The sequence below is a fragment of the Teleopsis dalmanni genome, chromosome 1 (assembly GCF_002237135.1).
Source record: "Teleopsis dalmanni isolate 2A chromosome 1, ASM223713v2, whole genome shotgun sequence".
NCBI classification, from domain to species: Eukaryota; Metazoa; Arthropoda; class Insecta; order Diptera; family Diopsidae; genus Teleopsis; species Teleopsis dalmanni.
The window spans coordinates 105,587,666-105,611,453 of record NC_051846.1 but is presented as its reverse complement, the minus strand read 5'-3'; the positions used below and the strand labels follow the sequence as shown (position 1 = coordinate 105,611,453).

Here is a 23,788-nt window from a genome sequence, read left to right as displayed (position 1 = left end):
ACTTCTTGGATTAAAATGAACTATATTAACACCAATTTGTTTTTTTTATAAAAAATATTAATTAATGTTTTGTCCTCTATGCCTATCCGTTTCTAGTTTAACTCTACACTGTATGGTTTTACATCTAATATCCCTGCAGTCATAGTCCCACTCAATTCACGAAGGTTAAGAGTATTTTTTTGCTTTAACGTAATTAACATCAAAGAAAATTTCACATAGAACACACATACTCACAGAAATTGCACAAATATTATCACATACCGCACGATTATTTTCAACTTCACCATCTTTAGGTCTGATGAAGCCGTGATGTTTTTTGCGGCTGACTGCAACTTAACGGAAAAACATAAAAAAATACTTTAAAAATAATTTACGTGTTGTTTTTTCAACTTATTAATTGCAAGTAATTTACTTTTTTATTTGAGTTTTGAGTTCTGACTTGTTTAAGGTCAGCACATTTTATATTTTAAAACAAATTATAAATTAACGAAAATTCAATTACACAAGTTTATTCAAATTCCAAAGTAAATTATACAAAAAAAAAACTAAATTTTAATTAAAGATTTAAAACGGTTTGACCAACGTCCGTATAACGTTGAATAACGCACAGGGAGGAAGCATAATTTTGGTTCTCTGTTTTGATTTCTTGATAAAAAATCATGATTACACAGCACTAAATCACCAAAATGATTGTAAAAAAGGTAGTAAAACTCTTGTGCTGTAAATATTTAATGAATTTTGGGTTATAAATTGTTTGTAGTAACATAGTTTTTCCAATAATAAAAGCAAGTTAATAATAATAGTGCAGGTAGGTAGGTAGGTAGGTTGGAGTGGCGGCCTTGTATCCCAAAAAGCCCACTTGAGCTTAAATAATGGCCTATTGTGGTACCACAAGAATGACGTTGGTATGTATATAGATTTAGTTCAGTATACATTCAACGCCGAAAGAAGGTAACGACTCATTCATTAGGTAAAAGAAAACCAACCTGACAGTTCTTTAAAATTGGCTAGGTCCCTACCATTACAGGATGACAGCTCAGTCAGATCGGTGAGAAAAGGGTATCCGAAGATTTTTAATATTCTTCTAGCAAAGGAAGGACACTGACACATGAGATGGAGCACGGTCTCCTCCTCATCCTCAGAGCCACAACCTCAACAAAAATCATTAAAGGGAAGACTCAGTCTCATAGCATTCCTTCCTGTTACACAGTGTCCCGTCAGCACAGATACCGTGGTTCTAAGCAGATTCCGTCTTAGTTAAAGTAACTGACTAGTTCTTTTCTTGTCTAAATTAGACCAAGTCGATCTAGAAATCTGATATTGAGGGTCGTCAGCCCAGTATTGCTTGCCTATGCTCTGGTATTTTTTTTAATTGCCAGTTTAGCTGTAGCAAGTGGAACACCTATATCTGAGAAGTTGCTGTTGGGGAGAAGAGCACCTGGCTTGGCGAGGTCGTCTGTCCTACAATTCCCCGGGATATCCCTGTGGCCAGGAACCCAAATGAGTTTGACCCTAACAACCCTAGCTAGGTCATTTAGTGAAGCACGGAAGTCTTGATTTGTAATTGATGTGGCTAAGGTGTCTATCAGTGATCAGATGGCGCCTTGGCTTTCTGATGGCGGTTTGAATATTGAGATGAATAAATCGGATGATCGATTGTTTAGAACCCATTTTACGGCATGGTGAATTGCCATTACTTCTGCCTGAAAGACACTACAGTGATTTGGGAGTCGAAGCGAGAGGTTGAGACCCAGTCTTTCAGAGAATATACCACAGCCGTAAAAGTGTCTACCGTTTGGAGAAGGACCACTTCTTCTAGGATCCAGTCCCCGTTTTTGAGATTCGAATCCCCTATTTAGGTCTGGGTAACAACACGTGTAGTCAATCGAGACGGGGGTTAGCAGATACTGGATCAGCATGATCGCATGCCTTATATCGATTCTTGTCCAGAAAGAATGCTCTCATTGAGTTTAGTTGCAGCAATTTGGGTTTGCTGTTTCACAAGAAGCCGAGACGGCAGCCAGTAAAGCAGAGCAAAAAGAGTTTGAGTGGGGGTGGAGCATAGAGCACCAGTGATTTGTGATCTTAAGTCTAGCAAAGATAGGTATTTTATATTTTCTGGTGAAGAGAATGACCTCCGTCTTAACAGGGTTATGGTCAAGGCCGAATTCCCTCCACCATTCAGTAACAATGAGGAACGCGGAGTTAATGACATTGGATAAAACTTGAGGGAATTTACATGATGAAGTAATAGTATGTTGTGTGCATAAGCTCGACATTGCGGATCGTTCCAAAAGTTTTAACAAAGTATTCATCGCTATGATCCATAGAAGGGAGAGAGAACTCCAACCTGTGGCGTTCCCGAATAGACTGCTCTAAAGAATTGAACACTTCCGATGTCGGATGTAATAATCCTAGTTTTTGTTAGAAATACCAGCTAAGTTCCGCACACGACCGTTTTCTTCAAAGACTTTTATTAAAGAGAAAACTTATAACTAAGATAACAATTGTAATACGAAGTTTTAGTATAACATTTTAGTACTTAATTGCACTGTTGCATTTATGCTTACATTTTAGTACTTAATTGCACTGTTGCATCTATGCTTACAAAGTTTCCCGCAATTCAAGTACATTAATTGATTATTCATTATTCCAAATTTTAGTTCAATCTTGTGCAATCTTATATAGTTTTATAAGTTAATATATATTATAATTTCAAAAATAAATAAAAAAAATCATTCAAATTTTAATCTTAATCTTTTACAACAGTTAGTTTGTTTTTCTTTAGTTAACAACTTCGTAAACATGTCTGCCGCATTCTCGGATGATGGTACGTATTCCACAGCAATGTCACTTGTTTTTTGTTTCTCACGAATATAATGAAAACGAATATCAATGTGTTTGCTTCGTTTATGAACGGTAGGATTATTAACTAAAAATTGAGCACCTTGATTGTCACAAAAAATAGTCGTAGGTTTAGTAATACAACCGTTAAAACCCATTTCCTGTAGCAGACCTCGAATAAAAGCCACTTCTTTTGCCCCTTGGCATAAAGCGATATATTCCGCTTCCATTGAGCTTAGTGCAACTACGTGCTGTTTTTTTTGACTCCCAGGCTATAGCACCACCTGAAAGAAGAACTACATAACCAGAGAAAGACTTACGGTCTGTAGCATCTGATCCCCAGTCCGCATCTGTGAAACATCTTAAATTTTCGTTATCTGTTTCAAACTTAATAATACCTTTTGAAGATCCTTTAAGATATCGCAGAACATGCTTAGCTGCTACAAAATGTTCTCGATGTGGATGAGAGTTAAATTGAGACAACTTCGCTACTACATGCGCTATGTCAGGCGAGGTACATTAACTCTCCTATTAGTTTCTGATAGTTCTTTTCGATAGCTTCACTGCAATCATCTTTACATTTTTTTAAAACTACTCCATTAGTTCCTGGTGTAGATGCCGCCTTACAATTCGTCATATTCCAACTCTCCAAAAGTTCTTTAACATACTTTTCTTGGTGAATGTAAATCGCACCTCTAGGACTCTCCCTTTCGATTTGCAATCCCAAATAATTTTTTACCGGTCCGCGATCTACAACTTCAACATAATGATTTAACTCGTGAACTATTTCATTCAATTCTTTCATAGAGGAACATGCAACCAACATATCATCCACATAGAGTCCAATCAGTGTAATTATATTTCCCTTTTTCTTGATGTAAACACAATTATCAGATTGACACCGATTAAAATTCATTTTAATTAAAATTGTTGTAATTTTTTTATTCCATTCCCGTCCAGATTGTTTCAATCCATAGATTGATTTTTTCAATCGACACACGGCGTCTGGATTCAGCTCGTCTTCAAACATTGGGGGTTGTTTCATATAAATTTCATCTTCTAATTCGCCATGTAGGTATGCTGCAGTAATATCTAAGTGATTGATTAACAATCCATACTTAGCTGCTAATGCCAATAGCAAACGAACTGTAGAGTGTCTCAAAACAGGCGCAAATGTCTCTGTATAGTCTACATTGTATTTTTGTGCGCACCCATGTGCAACCAACCGTGCCTTATAACGATCAACAGTTCCATCAGGTTTTCGTTTAATATTGAATACCCATTTATTTCCGATAACATTTTTGTTTTCAGGCTTTTCAACTAATTCCCATGTATTGTTTTTTATTAACGAGTCATATTCGGCTGTCATAGCTTCTTGCCAGTGTTCAGCTTCCTCTGAGTTAAGCGCATCAACTAGGTTTTTCGGATTTTCTATAATAGAACTGAGCATTTCGATTTTTTCATCAGTTTCAATGTTGTTTTTTGACTTATCTTCTCTCTTTTTATTTGAAATTACTGTACGGCCTCGAAGCTGTTTTTTATAAACCAATTCAGAATCTGAGTGTGTTTCGTTTGCTGTTTTATCATCGTATATTGATGTGTCAGATTCTGAAGAAACCTCGCCTTGCTCAGCGTATTCTTCATTTTTAATTTCAGTCACCTGATCATTTTCATTTTCAACACTTAGTTTTGGTGTTTCTACTTTAAAAAACGCAAACTCGTTTTCATTTTTGGCACCTGTGCCTTCATTCGGACTGTTTTCAAAACATATTACGTCCCTTGCCAAAATTATTTGCCTGCTGCTTGAATTGTACATCCTGTATGCTTTTGTATAATCAGCGTATCCAACAAATTTCAGCTTAGCTCCCTTCGGAGTGAATTTTCCTCGGAGTGGACCCTTCTGAATAGCCACAGCTTCACATCCAAAAATTCGAAAATGATTCACAGAAGGTTTTCTTCCAACCCATATTTCATATGGTGTAATGCCATTTAACATTTTTGTTCGGGACCGGTTTCTTATGTACACTGCCGTATTAACCGCCTCAGACCACAAACTTTGAGGGAGGTTAGAGTCCAAGAGCATGCATCGAGCCATCCCTACAAGGGTTCGGTTAGCACGTTCTGCTACACCGTTTTGCTGGGGTGTATAACTGACTGTAGTTTGATGAATTATGCCCCGTTGTTCCAAAAATTCTTTAAATTGTTTATTGTTATACTCACCGCCGTTATCACTACGAATAGTTTTTAATTTTTTTTTTTTCTACGCGGACTAAGAACTGCTTAAAAACTGCAAATGCATCTGATTTTTTTTGTAAAAATTTTACTTCAGTATACCTTGAGAAATCATCAATGAACGTGATGAAGTATGCGCTGCCTCCTAAAGAACTCACTTGCATTGGACCACAAATATCCGTGTGAATTAACTCCAGCACGCCTTTCGTTGTGACAACTGATTTAGCATAGTACGGTTTAGAACTCATCTTGCACATTGCACATGTGGAACATTGAAAATCACGAGGTGTGTTTAATTTCATGCCTTCTCTCTTCGTCTAAAATTTTGGATATTAATTGTTTTACTGTTGGCAACGAGTCTCGCGTTTCTAGCGCAACAACAAAACTATCCATATCGTCTGGAAGACTACACAGGAGCATGATTGAAAGCAAATCGTCAGATAAAATTACCCCAATTTCATTGAGATCTTCTATTATAGTGCTAAACCGATTAAGCTGCAAAGCGAATTTCTCATTTTTATCAATCTTAAATCGAACTAAACTTTTAAATAAAGCCACCTTTCGTGAAGGGCCTCCTGTTTTATAAATGTCACTCAGTACTTGCCATGCTTCTTTCGAAGTTTTACAATTTTTTATGTGTACCAATTCCGATGTTTTCACGCACAACAATATTGTGGCCAATGCCTTCTGGTCAGTAACACTTGATTCTACAGTTTCTTTTTCTTTAATTTGATCTATCGCACTCCAATAGTCTAGTGTGATTAGCAAACTACGCATTTGGATAGACCATGTTGCATAGTTTTCTGAATTTAGTTTTTCGATCTGACTCGCGCTACACGACATTTTATTTACCTTTTATTATTATTTTTTTTTTTTTAAAAATCCACTTTTTACGAAAATACGCTCTTTAATGAAAAAACAAATTGACTGAAAAACACGTGGATGCCTGGGCCCATAACCCTTGTTAGAAATACCAGCTAAGTTCCGCACACGACCGTTTTCTTCAAAGACTTTTATTAAAGAGAAAACTTATAACTAAGATAACAATTGTAATATGAAGTTTTAGTATAACATTTTAGTACTTAATTGCACTGTTGCATTTATGCTTACATTTTAGTACTTAATTGCACTGTTGCATCTATGCTTACAGTTTTGAGGAAAACTACTCTACAAATTTCACCAGACTATCTTCAAGGTTTAGTTTTGAAAGGGATTTTATGATAACATAGAGGCAAACGTTATTGAAAGCGCCGTCGATATCTAGAAAAGTGGCAAGTGTGTATTCTCTGAGAGAGAAGGAATGGTCAACTTGCAAAATGAGTGTATGAACAAGTGAATGAGTGTATGCATGCTGTGATGAAGATAACAGTATCGGTTTTATAGTGTTCTAAATGCTGATGTGAGAAGATCAACCGCTCGATCTATATTGGAACAGTTGAGAATAGTGGGAGGGACCAACTGTAAGTTGGATTCCAGGTTGAATCGAAAAATGGGCCTTACAGTAGATTTTCTATTTATTGGTTTAGATGATCTGTTCATTTCAGGGTTCACCACAAAATCAAGATCAAAATTGATGTACCTGTGGTCAGAAAAGGAACAATCTTGCGATACAGGCAAATTAGTAATAAAATAAGAGGAGTATTCGCTAATCAAGGTAATATCGAGAACTTCTCTTCTAATTGAATTCATGAAGGTCAGTTCCCTACCTATGTTAGCAATCACCAAGTTCCTTGCAAGAATGAAATCAAATAGACACTCATCTCTCGCATTAGTATCTGTGCTACCCCACTTCTCATGATGTGGATTGGCGTCAACTCCTATGATCACCGGGATCCTTCTGTTATTTGCCTCTGACACCAGAAGCCTGAGGGAGTCCTGTGGTGGAGTGGCACCGAGATCGTGTGCCATGTATGCTGAGACAATCCAAAGAGCCTTGGAGTCGTGTTCGATGGCCATGGCTACATTGTCATTGTCGCTAAACCTAGGGAGTAAAAAGGCATTAATGTTATTTTTTACTAGAATGCAAGATCTTGGTTTACTTTGACCTTGTGTGAAGACTAAACGATATCCGTTTGTATTCAGTCCGCAAACCCGATTGTTTACAATTCAAGGTTCTTGGATCATCATTATGTCTTCTCCGATTGTTTACAATTCAAGGTTCTTGGATCATCATTATGTCTTCTCCTTTTTCGGCTAGGAGGAGGGTAAGGGCTGCCGAAGCAGTTTTGGAATATTGGAAATTAATTTGAACAACCTTCAACAGACTAGATGTTTTCAAGGTTATTGAAAGGTTATTGCCTAGCGGCTAGAAAGTTGCTTTTGTATACTCTGCGTATACACCGACCCGAAGCCATAGTGGATCACCCCATTGTGGGCTTGAAGAGGTGCCAGAGATTGTTGGTTTAGAACTACGACAGCTTCGACGAAGTCACCCTTAGGGTCACTGACGTTCGCGACCTTCAAGTTATGAGTGGAGAGGTCGGTGTTTCCAATCCTTAAAAGGGAGTGAATTTCATCGGGGGAGATAATGAATAAAATGCCGAAATTATATTATACATTGTTCCCTACTAAATTCTTTCTTTAAAGCGAAAAAAATATATCTAAAGTATTTTCAATTAGGACCGGTATGCTACATGATAGTGTGTTAGAATCATTACTATATATATTGTATATTTAATATGACTACTATGAATGATCCAATAATCGCTACCCCTACATATGGTATTACTATTACCATCTTGAATGAAAAAGATGATTGGATTATTGGGTGATCCCTAAATCAATCAGGAGAACTAAAGTTAAAACCCCAAAATGTTTTCAAGTAACATACATTTACTCTTTGCAAAATAACTGCACTCTGTTATTGAATAGCACACCCCACAGATTAATGAAGTCAAGTATTTAAGTTTAGATCGAAGATTGATAATGAGAGAAACATGTTTAAGCTAAACAAAAGTAATTGAACCTAAAAATAATAAATGTTATTGGTGCTAAGAATGCTTGCATTACACTCTTTTATGTCGAAAAGTTATAGCTCAAAGTCGTATAGTTCAAATACTTTTGTGTAGTATCACAGGATGGTGGACAGCCTTGGAGGAATTTTGAACTCTGTTCAGCCCTGAATACCATTCCATCCATTGCGTTAGACCTAATGCTTCACTCAACAGCAATTGATCTCATAAGCAAGTAAACAACGGTTGTGTTTTATTTGTTTTGAAAAGATGAAATATATTTAGCGGAGAATCGATTTTTAAATTATTTATTAATTTCAAATAACAAAGGATAAATTTTGGAGGATGATTTTTATTCATCAAGGTATAAAAATGCAGTTTTTTCAACACGCCATTATATTGTATTTCAATATCATCAAGTATTTTAACTTTCGGGAGTGCATTTCTCTAAGGTAAAAAATAATTGCCACAATACGGTAGGTGTGTACAATTCCATACGCAATAAATTTGTTGTATACTTTTCCCATAATTCCCATAATTGTTAAGATGCAATTATATTTTATTATTATTTTATCAAGTATTCTATTATTTTTTATAAGAAATTTTCATTACAAATAAACCGGCATAGATATTTTCAATCAATTAACTAAAATTTTCGTCTTTGTCTTTTCTTTGCTATTCGAATCCGTCTGGGATCGAATCCGTTGATCTCATAAAGCAACCTGTTCTTTAACCAAAGAAATTAAATTGTAATCCATTTCCTAAAAGTAACATATATTGTGAAATATATTTTCATTTATAAAATTAAAATTACATCGAAACAATACACTGTAAGGCTCAAATTTTACAATAAAATGTAGACCCACAAACAAGATTAATAATAAACATAAGAATCACCTAATATACAAGGTGAGATGAAAAAACTGCAACCAACTTCAGACTGCTGTCATTTCTAAACCGCTCGTCCCACAGCTGTCAGATTTATTCTAGTGACAGCTCATTATATTGTTTACAAGCGCACAAAAGCATTTTGGTGGGAATTTTTCAAAAAAAAAGTTATTTGTGATGGAATTCAAGCGTGATAGTGTGATTGCTTTGCATTTGGCTGGAAAACCACAAGTGGCTATCGTTAGAGCCCTCCAGCATTTAGAAGTGAATAAATGTTTTGTGTCTCGTACCATCGCTCGTTACCATGATACTGGTAGCGTAGCCCGACGTCAAGGAAGTGGACGAAAAAAAACAGCAACATCGGCAGAAATGGTTCGAAAAGTGAAAAAGCGAATTGAACGAAATCCGCGTCGCAGTGGACGAAAAATGGCTCGTGAGCTGAACATATCGCAATATGCCATTCGGCAAATATTGAAAAATGAGCTTGGACTAAAGCCATTCAAGTTCCAAAAAGTGCAAGATCTTACTGATGCGCAAAAAAAAGTTAGACTCGAAAAAGCTAAAGAGTTGTTTCGCTTGGCCGAAAGTGGTGAACTGCCGAATTTGGTTTTCTCCGATGAGAAACCATTCGTTATCCAGCAGTTTGTAAACAAACAAAATGATCGTGTTTACTTGCCAGAGAGGTCAGCTGAAAATTTGCAACTTCGGTTGGCCATCACAACTCAAAAGCCGGCCATGGTGATGGTGTGGGCCGCCATAACAGCCGATGGTCGCTCGCCGCTCGTATTCATCGACCGTGGTGTCAAATTAAATGCGCAAATCTATCGCGAAAATATTTTGGAGGGAGTTCTGAAGCCCTGGGCACGCAAACATTTCGGCCGCAGACCTTGGACATTCCAACAGGACTCAGCACCATCGCACTCAGCACGCGCCATCCAAGAATGGTTAAGAAATGAGGTTCCTCGCTTCATTTCCACCGCACAATGGCCACCAAAATCTCCGGATGCCAATCCGTTGGACTATTGTGCCTGGGGTATTTTGGAAAGCAAGGTTGGAACTAAAAAATACCAAAGTGTCGATCATCTCAAGCAAGCGCTTCGCCGAGAATGGGACAAAATACCGCAGAGCCACTTTCGGGCCAAAGGTGGCCAATTCGAACAAATCTAAACCGATTCTCAAATTTGATGTTATTTCCGACATTTTTTGCTTTCATTCAATAAAATTTAAAAAAAATGAAAAAATTATGGCGTTTTACTTTGTTGCAGTTTTTTCATCTCACCTTGTATAGCGAGTTTTTTTAAAAACATATTAAATTAAATTTTTCATAGATTAATGATATTGAGATATTAATATTGATAATAAATATAGTATTAATATATTAATTTTATGTTGTAAACCGCCCCTGAAGTCTGTAGTAACGGCTGTATGGCGTGCTATTTGCATGGCAATAGAGTTGTTGCTACATATTTACACCAAATTTGGAGAAAGGCATGCGGTTTTTGTTTTTTTTTGATGAGGTGGGTCAGTTGTTTTTGAATTGAGCGAAGAACGAGTTGAAAGTTTTGACGAAGAGTGAAGATTAAAATGAATTAATTGAATAAGAAAATTTGGATATAAGAACTATTAAGCATGATATTAAATATAGAAATTAAGTGAATTAATGAAACAAAATTTAGAATTAAGAACTATTAAGTATAATGTACAAGAGTAAAGATTAAGTGAATTAACCTTATAAATAAGTTCTCCTGAGTACTACTTGTGGAGAGCTACACGCATACTTAATGGACCTGCGACGCATATTGTCATATATTATAATATACTTAATATATCATAATCATAATTATACATAATATATCATAATCATAATTATACATTATTATATCATAATATGTGTGTGAACCACACCTAATTATAATTATACTGTAAGACTCTCTTTTAGTTTTTAAGACAATTACTATAATCTTAGATTTTAAGATTTTTGAGAAACAAATAAAGTCAGTTATAAATGTACTGCAGAAGAGTGCGTTTCATTTCAACTCAACTTAACTGGCGCACGAGCAATCGTTGAAAAATAATAAAATTTGTATAAATAATTAATTAAAATAATTAAAAGACTGTAAAAAAACAATTGTATATAAAATTTAAAAAGAAAAAATAGAAAACATATAAAATAAAAACATTTTTTTTTTTCAAAATCATGTTTACGTGCAAAAGCATTGTAATAACCTTGAAAAGAAAAAAACTATTTACCCGTAATAATAAATACAACAACAACTGCAACCCTGCATAATTATTCACGAAAGCCGAACGTGAATAAAATTAAATAATCGAATTAAAAAGATAGCAAATTATAAAATCGGTGAAGCCGCAGTGCGAAATATCTATCTGGCGACGAGGATAAAATAAAAAAAAAAAAAAAATTTTTCTTTATTTTCGATTGCTTTAAGAAAAGCAAAACGAATAGAAGTTTTTGATTTCAAATTTCTAAATTCGAATTTCGGCGGAATTTCAATTAAAAAATTATGCAATTCAAATATTAATAACTATGAAACATTAATTAATTGTTCAATAAAAACTCAGTAAAAAATGACATGATAAAATTTTATTTCAAAGTGTGTAAAAACGAATTTCTTGAAAAATAAATGAAAAAGAGAAATTTCAGTAAAAAATGAAACAATAAAAAAAAACAACAATAAGTTGGAAAGAACTTGAATATTTTGTAAAAAAATATTACAGAGTGGATTTTGTTTGCAAAGTGTGAAGTTGGGTTGGCGAGAGGAAAATACAGCACGAGCACAGCGAATCTGAAAACGATTATTAAATTGAATGGTTGATTGAAGGAAAAAAGGGAAAAAGCTATTGATTTGATTATTGAAAAATATAAATTAAACGTTAAACTTAACTTTAAGCTTAATAGAGATATAGTTAACAATTTTTTTTTTCTTTTTCTAAATATAAATACATTCTGATAAATTATTATATTAAGAAAATCATTTTTTTTACCTTGTACATTTTAAGTAATATTATTAATTTGATTTAATCTTAGTAATATAATTTAATTTACAACCATAATGGTCTTATATATAAATTTTTAAAAGTATTCTTTATAAAATGAATTCTAATGTTGCACAGAATTTTCAACTAATTCTGACTTGTATAAATGGCATTACTGAATTTGATGGTACTGGCATAAATCAGCTACCAGATTTTATTAATACGGTCGAAAATCTGTTACCATCTTTAGAGAATTTTGACGAAACTAACAAAAAAATTTTGTTTAATTACCTTAAAAATAGATGCACAGGTCGGACTAGGGAAATAATACATCGAAATGCAGAAATACGGGATTGGGGTGATTTAAAACCAATTCTTTTAGCGAACTTTGGTGAAAAGAAAACCACAGTTGAATTAATGGATGAATTAAAAACGATTCAACTGGATTCAACAATAGAAAATTACAATTTTAAAATTAATAAGATTAGAAATCGACTACATAATAGAAGGCTCACTCACAATGAATTACACTTTTAATCAACAGAAATAAATCGTATAGCATTAAAAGTATTCACAGAACATTTGCCTGAACCAACTAAAACTATGATATTTTCTAGAAACCCAAACTCTCTCGAAGAAGCATTTAAAGTTATTGTAGAAGCACGGCACCAGTCGTATACAGCATTAGGCCCATATAATTTGAGCCAACAACGCCCTACAAACAGAATTAATTTTAGTGATAATTATAGAAACACAAACAATAATTCGAGAATATTACCACAAGGGTACCAATCCTCCAAGAATAGGTCTAATAATTCAGAAACAAGGCCAAAACAATATCAATCTTTTCCAAGAAACTATTATAATGGATCGTCAGAAATGCCTGGACAAAGGCAAACGTATAGATATGGATTCAATAATGACTCAAGAGTAGCACCACAATATTATCAACCGTTAAGATATATTGATCGTACATCCGGAGTGTCTAGAACACAAACTAGAACATCCAGGCATTCAAGTCAAATCAATAAACCTGAACCCATGGATATAGGAAACTCATCCCTAAATTTTTACATGGACGGGAAAAACAATTACCCTATATAATAATTGAGACGCACATAAGAAAACTATATTTCATAATTGATAGCGGAGCAGAGTTCAGTTTGATTAATGAAAATATTTGTAATTCAAAATGGAAAACTAGAGTAGACGTAAATATAACAGCTTTTGGCAATGAGTTTCAAATACAAAAATTATGTAAATTTTCAATTTTTAAAGAATTTGAAGAAGATGGTTATCTGTGCGAATTTCTTGAATGCAATTTTAATAGAAATTTTGATGGTCTTATAGGGAATAATATTTTAACAGATTGAAATTTTGTAATAGATTATCCAAATAGACAAGTGAGAACAACTAAAACTGTACTAAACCTTTTTATGAACAAAGAAGATGAAATTAACGAAATCAACAGTATGAAATTATTTACTAATACATTAGAATACACATTTGACAAAATTAAAACTGAACATTTAAATAAGAAAAATTCAGAAATACTTAAGTCAATTATTGTTAAAAATTATAAAGTTTTTGACAATGATATTAATGGCAAATTCTCTTTTACAAATGAAATCAAGCACAGAATAATAACAAAAAATGATGTACCAATTTACTCAAAAGCATGCAGATACCCCCAAATACATAAAAATGAAATTGATAAGCAAATAAAAGAAATGTTAGATCAGGGAATAATCCAAGAATCGCATAGTCCATATAATAGTCCTATTTGGATAGTGCCTAAAAAAGATCAGTGCAATGAGAAAAAATGGCGTATAGTAGTTGACTATCGCAAACTTAATGATATAACAATTGAAGACAGATTTCCAATTCCAAATATGGACGACATATTTGACAAATTAGGAGATTGTAAGTTCTTCTCAACATTGGATCTGGCAAAAGGATTTCACCAGATTGAAATGCATCCAGATGATATATCAAAAACTGCATTCTCAACTGCGTATGGGCACTACGAGTTCTTGCGTATGCCATTTGGCCTGCGAAACGCTCCTTCCACATTTCAAAGATTAATGAATCGTGTTTTAAAAGAATTTATTGAGAAAAATTGTCTTGTTTATTTAGACGATATAATCATTTTTTCTTCAAACGTAGAAGAACATTTTGACTCACTTAATAAAATCTTAAATTGCCTTGGTAAATATAATCTGCAAGTTCAGTTAACCAAGTGCACATTTTTAGTTCAAGAGACAGAATATTTAGGACATTTAATCACATCTAAAGGGATAAAACCTAACCCCATCAAAGTTGATGCTATAAACGGGATTGAATTACCCAAAACCCAAACAGAAATTAAGTCATTCTTAGGTATAACAGGATTCTTTAGAAAATTCATAAAAGATTATGCGAAAATAGCATGTCCGCTTATCAAATATTTAAAAAAAAATACTAAAATTAATATAAAAGATCAAGAATATAAAGACCCATTCAAAAAACTTAAAACTCTTCTTAAATCTGACTCTATTCTCGTTCCACCCGATTTCAATAAAAAATTCACCCTTATTACAGATGCGAGTAACCTTGCGCTTGGTGCAATACTCATGCAAAATGATAGAGCAATTTGTTATGCTAGTCGTGCACTAAAACCTAATGAACAAAACTATAGTACTATTGAGAAAGAGCTCTTAGGAATTGTTTGGGCAACAAAACATTTTCGCCCATATTTGTTTGGTCGCAAGTTTTCAATTCAGACAGATCAGAGACCACTTATTTGGCTTAGCAATTTGAAAGAACCGAATTCTAAGTTACAGAGATGGAAGATTGAACTTAATGAATATGACTTTGACATATCACACATCAAAGGAAAAGAAAATGTAGTAGCAGATGGGCTCAGTAGACATGTAAAAGAGAAAAATATAAACGAATTCTATATTAACTTAAATGAACTGTTTAATGAAGACATCGAAACTGTTCACAGTGCAGATACTGACAGTGCGCACTTCATTAGCATTTCAGAAAAGCCACTCAATCTATTTAAAAGACAAATATTTTTGCAGAAATCGAAAAGGGAGTATCTTAAAACAAAAATTCTATACAAAAGGAAAACTAGAGAAATAATTGGGGTTTCATCAAATAGTGATCTATTACAAATAATGCAAGATAAATTGCCTGAAAAAGGATTAATTGTAGTATACTGTAGCGATAATCAATTATATTTACAATTTCAAGAACTGTACTCAAAATACTTTGCAAATAACACCAAGTTACGAGTATTAAAATCGAACACGTTACTGGAAGATATTACTGATAGGGACAAATTACTTAATATAATCGAAGAGGAGCATGCTAGAAATAATCATAGAGGTGTTAATGAAATATTTTCAGAGCTGAAACTAAAGTATTACTACCCTGATTTTCTAAAAACAATCCAAAAATTTATCAATAACTGCGATATATGTAATCTGGCCAAATATGATAGGCAGCCACTGAAACACTGCCTTAATATAATAGAAACTCCACGTTGTCACAATGAAATCGTTCATTTTGATATTTGGTGTCCCCAAAGAAATGTTATGTACTTAACCAGTATTGACAAGCTCACGAAGTATGCAACAGCGCACGCTTTGAAAGACAGATCATGGATCTCGATATTAGAAGGGATCAAAATGAGAGTTCAATATTTAGGTAAACCTAAAAATATAGTCACAGATAATGAACTAGATATTATATCTTTAAAAGAATTCTTTAAAGAAAATAACATATCTTTTAGGTTTACAACCACGTATAAAAAATCAGGTAATAGTGACATAGAGACGTTACATCTCACTCTGAACGAACATATCAGGTTATTTAACGCCGACGTAGACAACAAGGATGGTATAAATGAGAAAGTATTTAAATCTATTACCCTATACAATAACACTATACATTTTACTACAAAAAAAAGACCTATAGATCTTATAAATAATTTAATTTCTAAAGAAGAACTTTTTAACTTATCTGACCAAATACATAAAAATAAAGTAAACAAAATTAAGACAATAAACATAAAAAAGAACAATGTTAATACCGAGCAATTTGAAAATCAATTTGTAGATAATAATAGAGTCAGTAAGTCACAACCAAAATATAAAAGAATTACTAATTACAGGAAAGAAGGGAATTACATATTATCAAATAACAACAAATTTAAAAAAATATATAAAACACAAGTAAAGCGAAAGTTTACATTTCAAAACAATAATAATAATTAATAACATTAAAATTTAAATATGATTTTGTAATTTAATTAGATTAATTGAAATAAACGTTCAACAGGGACTGTTGAATGTAGGGGTGAGGGTGTCATATATTATAATATACTTAATATATCATAATCATAATTATACATAATATATCATAATCATAATTATACATTATTATATCATAATATGTGTGTGAACCACACCTAATTATAATTATACCGTAAAACTCTCTTTAAGTTTTTAAGACAATTACTATAATTTTAGATTTTAAGATTTTTGAGAAACAAATAAAGTCAGTTATAAATGTACTGCAGAAGAGTGCGTTTCATTTCAACTCAACTTAACTATATACCACCAATAAAGATAAGCAATGGGCTAAAACTGATGCTGATAAAGCGAAAACTTTTGCAGTACACCTTGGTAAAGTCTTTCAGCCACGCTGCTTTAAAAATAATCTGAACGACTCTGAAGTTGAAGGTTTTCTTCACATGCCGCATCAATTAGACTTTCCTATTTCTAGGTCTTTGACTCGTGAATTAAAGTGGGTCATAAAAAACAACATTAAAACCAGAAAAGCTCCAGGATATGACCTGATAACTGGAAAGGTGCTACATGAGCTACCAGATGTGGGTTCTGAATTCATAATCCAATTGTTCAATGTAATTTTCATCTGTGAACATCATCCAGCTCAATGGAAAGTCGCCCAAATCAAATTAATTCCAAAGCCCCATAAGCCTGACGAACTTGCAACATCTTATAGACCTATCAGCTTACTTCCTGTGTTGTCAAAAGTATTTGAGAGAGTATTCCTAAAACGTCTAAAGACAATTATCGAAAATAGATATCTGATTCCCAACCAGCAATTCGGATTTCGCAAGCACCACTCTACTATTGAACAAGTAGATTTAGATTAGATTTTTAAAATAGGTTGGGAACTTGTCACCGCGTCACTGCATCCTTTGGAGAGCTGTTGCCTAATTCCGTTATATCCGGATAGGCAGTGAATAAGTACCGAAGTCTGAGTCTGGCAAGACTATCACAGTGACACAAAATGTGTTCTGCTGTTTTCTCTTCTTCGCAACAAAATCTGCAGCTATCGTCTCTTGTAATACCTAGATTCGATAGATGCTTTTTAACTCCGCAGTGCCCAGTGAGAAATCCTGTGACAAGTCGGATACCACTTCTGTTCAGCATAAGTAGCTCCCTAGTTCTGGCTTTTGATCGAAACGCCATGGATTCTTTGGCTTGTCTGCAGGCAATTGTATTATTCCAATCAGCCACTCATTAGTTTTAAGTTTGAAAAAGCTCCACAAAGGACCGCAGAATGGTTGTAGCCCAATATAATATACGGCCACCCCTTTTCTTTAAACAAGTAAATAGAGTCCACAACTTCGCAAGACTTACATTGGAAAGTAAAGAATACTGCACAGCAGCCTTTATCGACATAACACAAGCATTCGATAAAGTATAGCACATCGGTCTTCTCTACAAATTGAAGTTACAACTCCCGCATAGCTACTTCTCCATCTTAAAATCATACATACTAGATCGGCATTTTATGGTTAAAATGAATAGCTGTTTATTTCCGATAGAGGTTGGAGTTCACCAAGGAAGTGTGTTGGGTCCTATTCTATATACTCTGTTCACAGCAGATCTCCCACTCAGCGCTAAAACATACACTGCAACATTTGCGGATGATACTGTAGTGATGGCGAAACACGCAGATCCTGTAGTAGCTTCACAACTTTTGCAAAGTAATCTGAACGATGTCAACGCATGGCTAGAAATTTGGCACATTGAAGCCAACGATAATAAATCAATTCAAACTATCTTTACACTCCGTCATGGTACCTGCCCTTCCGTTAGACGGAATGGCCGTGAATTGTCGCAAGCTGAAAACGCCAAATATCTAGGTGTACATTTTAACTGTCGTGTGAATTGGATCACCACATCTTTACAAAACGGAAGCAGTTAGAACTAAAGCTACGCTCACTTTACTGGCTACTTAATCCCAAATCCAAGTTATCGCTACAAAACAAAATACTTATATACAAGGTCGTCTTAAAGCCAATCTGGACATACGGTATACCCATCTGGGATATAGCAACGAAGTCAAATCTAGATATGTTTCAGAGGTTTTAATCAAAAATATAACGTATCTGTGCCGACGCCCCATGGTTTATTCCGAATGACGTCCTACATCATGATCTTGGCATCTCTACAGTGAACAAGTCAATACAGTAGATAAGCAGCAACTATCACTCACGACTGGTAGTTCACCCTAACCCCCTTGCCGCAGCCCTAACGAGGCATACTTTTAACATTCCTAGACTAATACGCTTCGCAACTTCTGATTTGCCGAGTAGATTCTAGAAATTGTAGTTTTTCATAAGGTGGTGATCACCACTGGGTAGTCCAGTGCATGCCAGTCAAATATTTTTTTTGCCACAAGTAGTACTTACGGATTTTGTTAACTACTCCTTAAGTAATAGACCTTTTTCAAAAAAATTTTTTTTTGTTATGTTGGTACACCCTTTCTGGACATATGGTACAAATTTGAGCGCCATCTGTCATTTAATTTGTTTTAGCAGCTGTTAACGTGAGACTACCTCAAGTGCATTTAGCGATTTTTACTATGAAAAATTCAGTTGAGCAACGAGTTTGTTCGAAATTTTGTGTTTTGAAAGAAATTTCATGTGTTGAAGCATTGAAAATGGTGCAGAAAGCTTACGGGAACTCTTCTATGTGACGAATACAGGCATACGAGTGGTATAAATCATTCAAAGAGGGTCATAAAGTGATCGAAGATTTGCCTCGTTCTGGACGTCCATCAACATCAAATACCTAAGAAAACGTGGCAAAAATCAAGAAAATTGTGTTGGAAGATCGTCGTATGACTGAAAGGGGGATTGCTCGTGACTTAAACATCTCAAATGGATCCGTTCACCACATACTATATGATATATTGGGCATGAGACGCGTTGCAGCTCGACTTGTACCGAAACATCTTGATTTTTAGCAAAAAGAATACCGAAAGAACGTGTGTGAAGAAATGATTTTTGAGCATGGAAACGACTCTACGCATCATAACAGGTGATGAGACATGGGTTTATGAGTATGACGTCGACACCAGTCAACAATCGAGCGAATGGCGCTTCAAAAACGAGCCAAAACACAAAAAACCGTGCAAAAGTCGCTCGAAAATTAAAGTTATGCTCACTGTTTTTTTCGACTACCGCGGTGTTGTTGTTGTTCATTACGAATTTTAGCCAGAGGGTCATACCATCAATAAAGAAAATGACCTCGGCGTTATGCGACATTTGTGTGAGTCCATCCGTAAGAAAAGACCAGATTTGTGGAAAGCCAACAATTGGACTCTACATCACGACAATGCTCCATCGCACACAGCTCTTGTTGTACGCGATTTTTTGACAAAACACGGCACCACTGTCATCGCTCAGGCACCATATTCGCCACATCTGGATCCGTGCGACTTTTTACTGTTCCCGAAACTCAAATTGCCGCTTTGTGCTCAGCGTTTTGTGGCGATTGAATCGGTAAAATAGAATTCGCTGAAGGCCTATGAAAAGTGTATGGAAGATTGGGTTAAGAGTTGGCATATGTGTATCGCTTCAGAAGGAGCATATTTTGAAGGAAATAAAATAAATTTGGAATAAAATTTAAATTTGTGTTTTATTTAGAAAATCCGTACTTTTTGAGCAGAAGGTATTATTCAAGCATAGAATAGATTGAATATAATAAAATTAAGTTTACAAAAAAAAAATATATCTGTATTCTTTATTTTGGTGCGTAGAGATTTGAAATAACTTCAGTTAAAATAGATTTAGGATTACAAAATTGGCATTCCTGTTTAACCAAATGTGCAAAACCGGTTAGTTGCCTATATTTAGATTGAACTTACCATTTTACAAAAACATACAGGTTAGTACTATGTCATTTTTTTAATAATTTTAAATTTTAATTTTTATTCAAGGATCATCCTAAAATCTATGTCAGCAATCACAGCTTTCTTACTATACACTTTCATAAGACCATTAACTATGATGGAACGGGATGGGTGATTCGTTTCAACGGTGTTTATGCTGACTACAAATATTCAACTCAATAAAATTTATTTCAGTAATTAAAAATAAAATATGTAATGCATATATATATATTGTTTTTTTTTTAAACCAGTTACTCTTACAGAATTTAATGAATGAAACTTAAGGTGAATAATTTGTAACACAATGAAAATTAAAATTTATAAAAAATAGTTTCTAGAATTGAAATGTATGTGTTTTAGAAATAGTTTTAACTTTTAGGGAAACACATTTATGCCAACCATTGTTTCGTCGTTTGCTCAAACCATAAAGCAAATACAAAAGTAATTTAGATACTGCTACATACTATTAGATACTATGGTGATAAGGATCCATTATTTTTCGTGAACAGAATATAATTTTGCAATCATAGATAATGTCCACATCAACATTATCCCATATACAATATCAGGGCTAATAAAACAAAAATCCCTAATACAGTATAAAAATAGTAATAGGTAATGGCAACGTTAGAAGGTAATCATAGTTCCTATATAATTACGAGGAGGTGGTACTTACTAAAGAATAACGAGGAGTAGTATGCAATATCACGTTACCAACTACATATAATAGGAGGTTATACTCTCTAAGTATTTCTCAAAGGAGATCACACTTCTTCAAGTCTAACCCTGAAGGAAATTATTCTTTATAAATGATACTCTCGGAGGAGATTATAATTTCAAAATGCTACTATCGAGGAGAATTAAAGTTGGTTAGTAGGTTAATTGCAGCGGCAGGTGAGCAGATATTCTTTTCCGTTTTGTTAAGACAAAGTGTATTTCTTGACTAAAAATAAATTACAGAGAAAAAGAGTTACAATAGTTGATTTAAAAGGGGTTGCCAATGTAATTAAAATAAAGATTACATATTCAATACTCCCACTTTTTCGTTTCATTATATAATTTATTATTACATTAGAATATTACAGATAGGGTTTAAACCAATCTGATTTCTAAATAAAATAAACTTTTCTTTTGGAAGTGGTTTCGTAAGCCCGTCTAGAAGCTGATCACCAGGTGCCACATATTTCAAGTCGAACCTTTTCACCTTTCTTATATAAAATGATAACGTACATCAATGTGTTTTGTCCTTTTGTGGAATTCAGGATTTTGTATTAGTCGAATTGCACTTTGGTTATCAATGCAGAACTCCACCCTCTCTGGATTCCCAAGATCAGACCAAAACCAGCTTGAGCCAGATTAATTCCTTTGCTGCGCTAGCTGCTGCAATATATTCTGCTGCAGTTGTTGATAACGAAACACACTTCTGACGCTCAGAACACCAGCTTATTATGCCCTTATCTACCATAAAAACAAAACTGAGGTAGATCTTCGAGTTTGCACATCACCTGCATAATCAGCATCACTGTAACCGCACAGATAAAGTTTGCTGTTACTCTTTTTTTTGTTTTTTTTTTATTTATTATATAATAAACACAATCTGTAAAAGAAAATTCAGTATTACTTATGAATATAAAATATAAAATATAAAATAGAATAAGATGATATGTAAACATGTGCGGGACACTCAGTAGTGTACACCACTAAAGATTAAATTACAATTAATGATTACAATGATTACAAATAATAATTTAATGAGCAAATAGTTGGCTATAAATGTTTAATTTTAGTGAGTTTATAATTACGATTCACGTATTTGGGGTTCAACTTGGCAAGTTCGACGTAGAAAATCTGCTTAATCGACGTGGATAATTGATGTCTGATAACAGCTCGTGTATCAGTGAGTTCGGGTGATTTGATAGCCTTGTACGGTAGTTTTTGCTGACTGTTTGTATTGTTTCAAACACTGATGGGACGTGGAAATCGCGCTGTAAAGTACTATTTGGTATATACCATGGAGCAGCCGCAGATAAACGAAGTATTTTTGATTCAAATCTCTGTAATATCGCTATGTTAAATTTTGCAGCTGTTCCCCAGATCGAGGTCCATATTGGTTTTAAAATAACTTTATATAAAAGTACTTTATTGTTCTGTGATAGCTTTGAATTTTGGGAAAGAAGCCAGTACATAGAATGCATTTTTAGACCCAGTTGCTTGCGTTTCGTAAATATATGATGTTTCCAGGTGAGACGACGATCAAGATGAACACCTAGATACTTCACGTGATCGGATTGAGGTAGTATGTTATTATTTAGTGTGACTGGTGGGCAGGAACCAAGGCGAAGACTAAATGTGGTTTGTGCAGATTTAGATTCATTAGCTTTAATGCGCCAATTGTTTAGCCACACTTGGATGCTGTCTAGGTTTGTTTGCAACTGACTAGTAGCGATTGTTGGGTCTTTCCTTTTAGCCATGATCACTGTGTCATCAGCAAAAGTTGCGGTATACGTTGATGGATTAAGTGGTAAGTCAGCTGTGAACAGTGTGTAGAGGGTTGGACCTAGTACACTTCCTTGTGGCACTTCGGCTGTTATTGGGAGGATTTTCGTATTATAATCTTCTTTTTTAACCATGAAATATCGGTTGTTGATATAAGACTTAAGTAACAAATAAAAGCTGTGTGGTAGATGCAATTTCAGTTTGTAGAGCAGTCCAGTGTGCCATATCTTGTCAAATGCTTGCGTTATATCGATGAATGCTGCAGTGCAGTATTCTTTTTTTTCCAAACCATCTCTTGCATATTGATAAACAGGATTTACCTGTTCAATGGTTGAGTGACGGTTTCGAAAGCCGAATTGGTGAGCAGGAATTAGTGAGCGACTTTGGATGATATTATTAAGACGCTTCAAAAGTGTTTTTTCAAAGACTTTGGGGAGCTTATAGGTCTGAAAGATGTAACTAACTCTAATGGTTTACCTGGTTTTGGTATCAAGATAATTTGGGCTACTTTCCATTGACTTGGATAATATTCTTGGCTAATAATAGCGTTAAAGAGTTGGTTAATGAAAACAAAACCAATGTTTGAAAGCTCTTTCAACACTTTGCCAGTGATCAAATCGTACCCAAGAGCCTTTTCGTTTTTAATTTTGGTCTTAATTGTGCATTTGATTTCTTATATTGTGGTTTTTGGAACCGGAAAATCCATTTGATGCGGTGATTGCTGATACTCTGATAGTAGATTCATATGCCAGTCGTACCATTCAGATATTTCATTATTTTTTTGACTGCATTAATGTGTGTTGTTGCTGGCTTCTCAAGATATCGACTTGCGTTAGGTACAGCAAAAGCAATATTTGGCCTTTTAGCTAATGCCAAATACATAAGCTTGCCAACCGCTTTTCCCTATATGGAAAATCGACTTCTGCATCGGGTACAAAATTGCTCAAATTGCTTGCGGTGTCTGCGGGTGTGGCTACAACAGAAGCGTTTTCCATTTTATATTTAGCAATTATCTTTTTAGCGTAAGCTTCTTGACCAATGTAAATTGATCCATCAGCCTTTCGATTGATTTCAATCCCCAAAAAAATAATTTGGGTCAAAAATTTTTATTTTGAACGCTGCTTCCAACTGAGCCATCAAATTAGTTATAAGTTTACTGTTTGTTGCAGCTACTAGACTGT

General features: G+C 34.3%; 1 protein-coding gene across 1 annotated transcript in view; it reads left to right on the top strand.

The window, feature by feature from the left end:
- The window catches only part of LOC119670194 (cubilin homolog), a gene marked incomplete at its 5' end in the record, with an annotated part of 150,697 nt that extends 130,359 nt beyond the window's left edge, over positions 1–20,338 (top strand). The window contains 1 exon segment of the mRNA XM_038080361.1: positions 20,160–20,338. Within this exon segment, the coding sequence (XP_037936289.1) occupies positions 20,160–20,294 (135 nt within the window).
- Between the last annotated feature and the right edge of the window lie 3,450 nt (positions 20,339–23,788).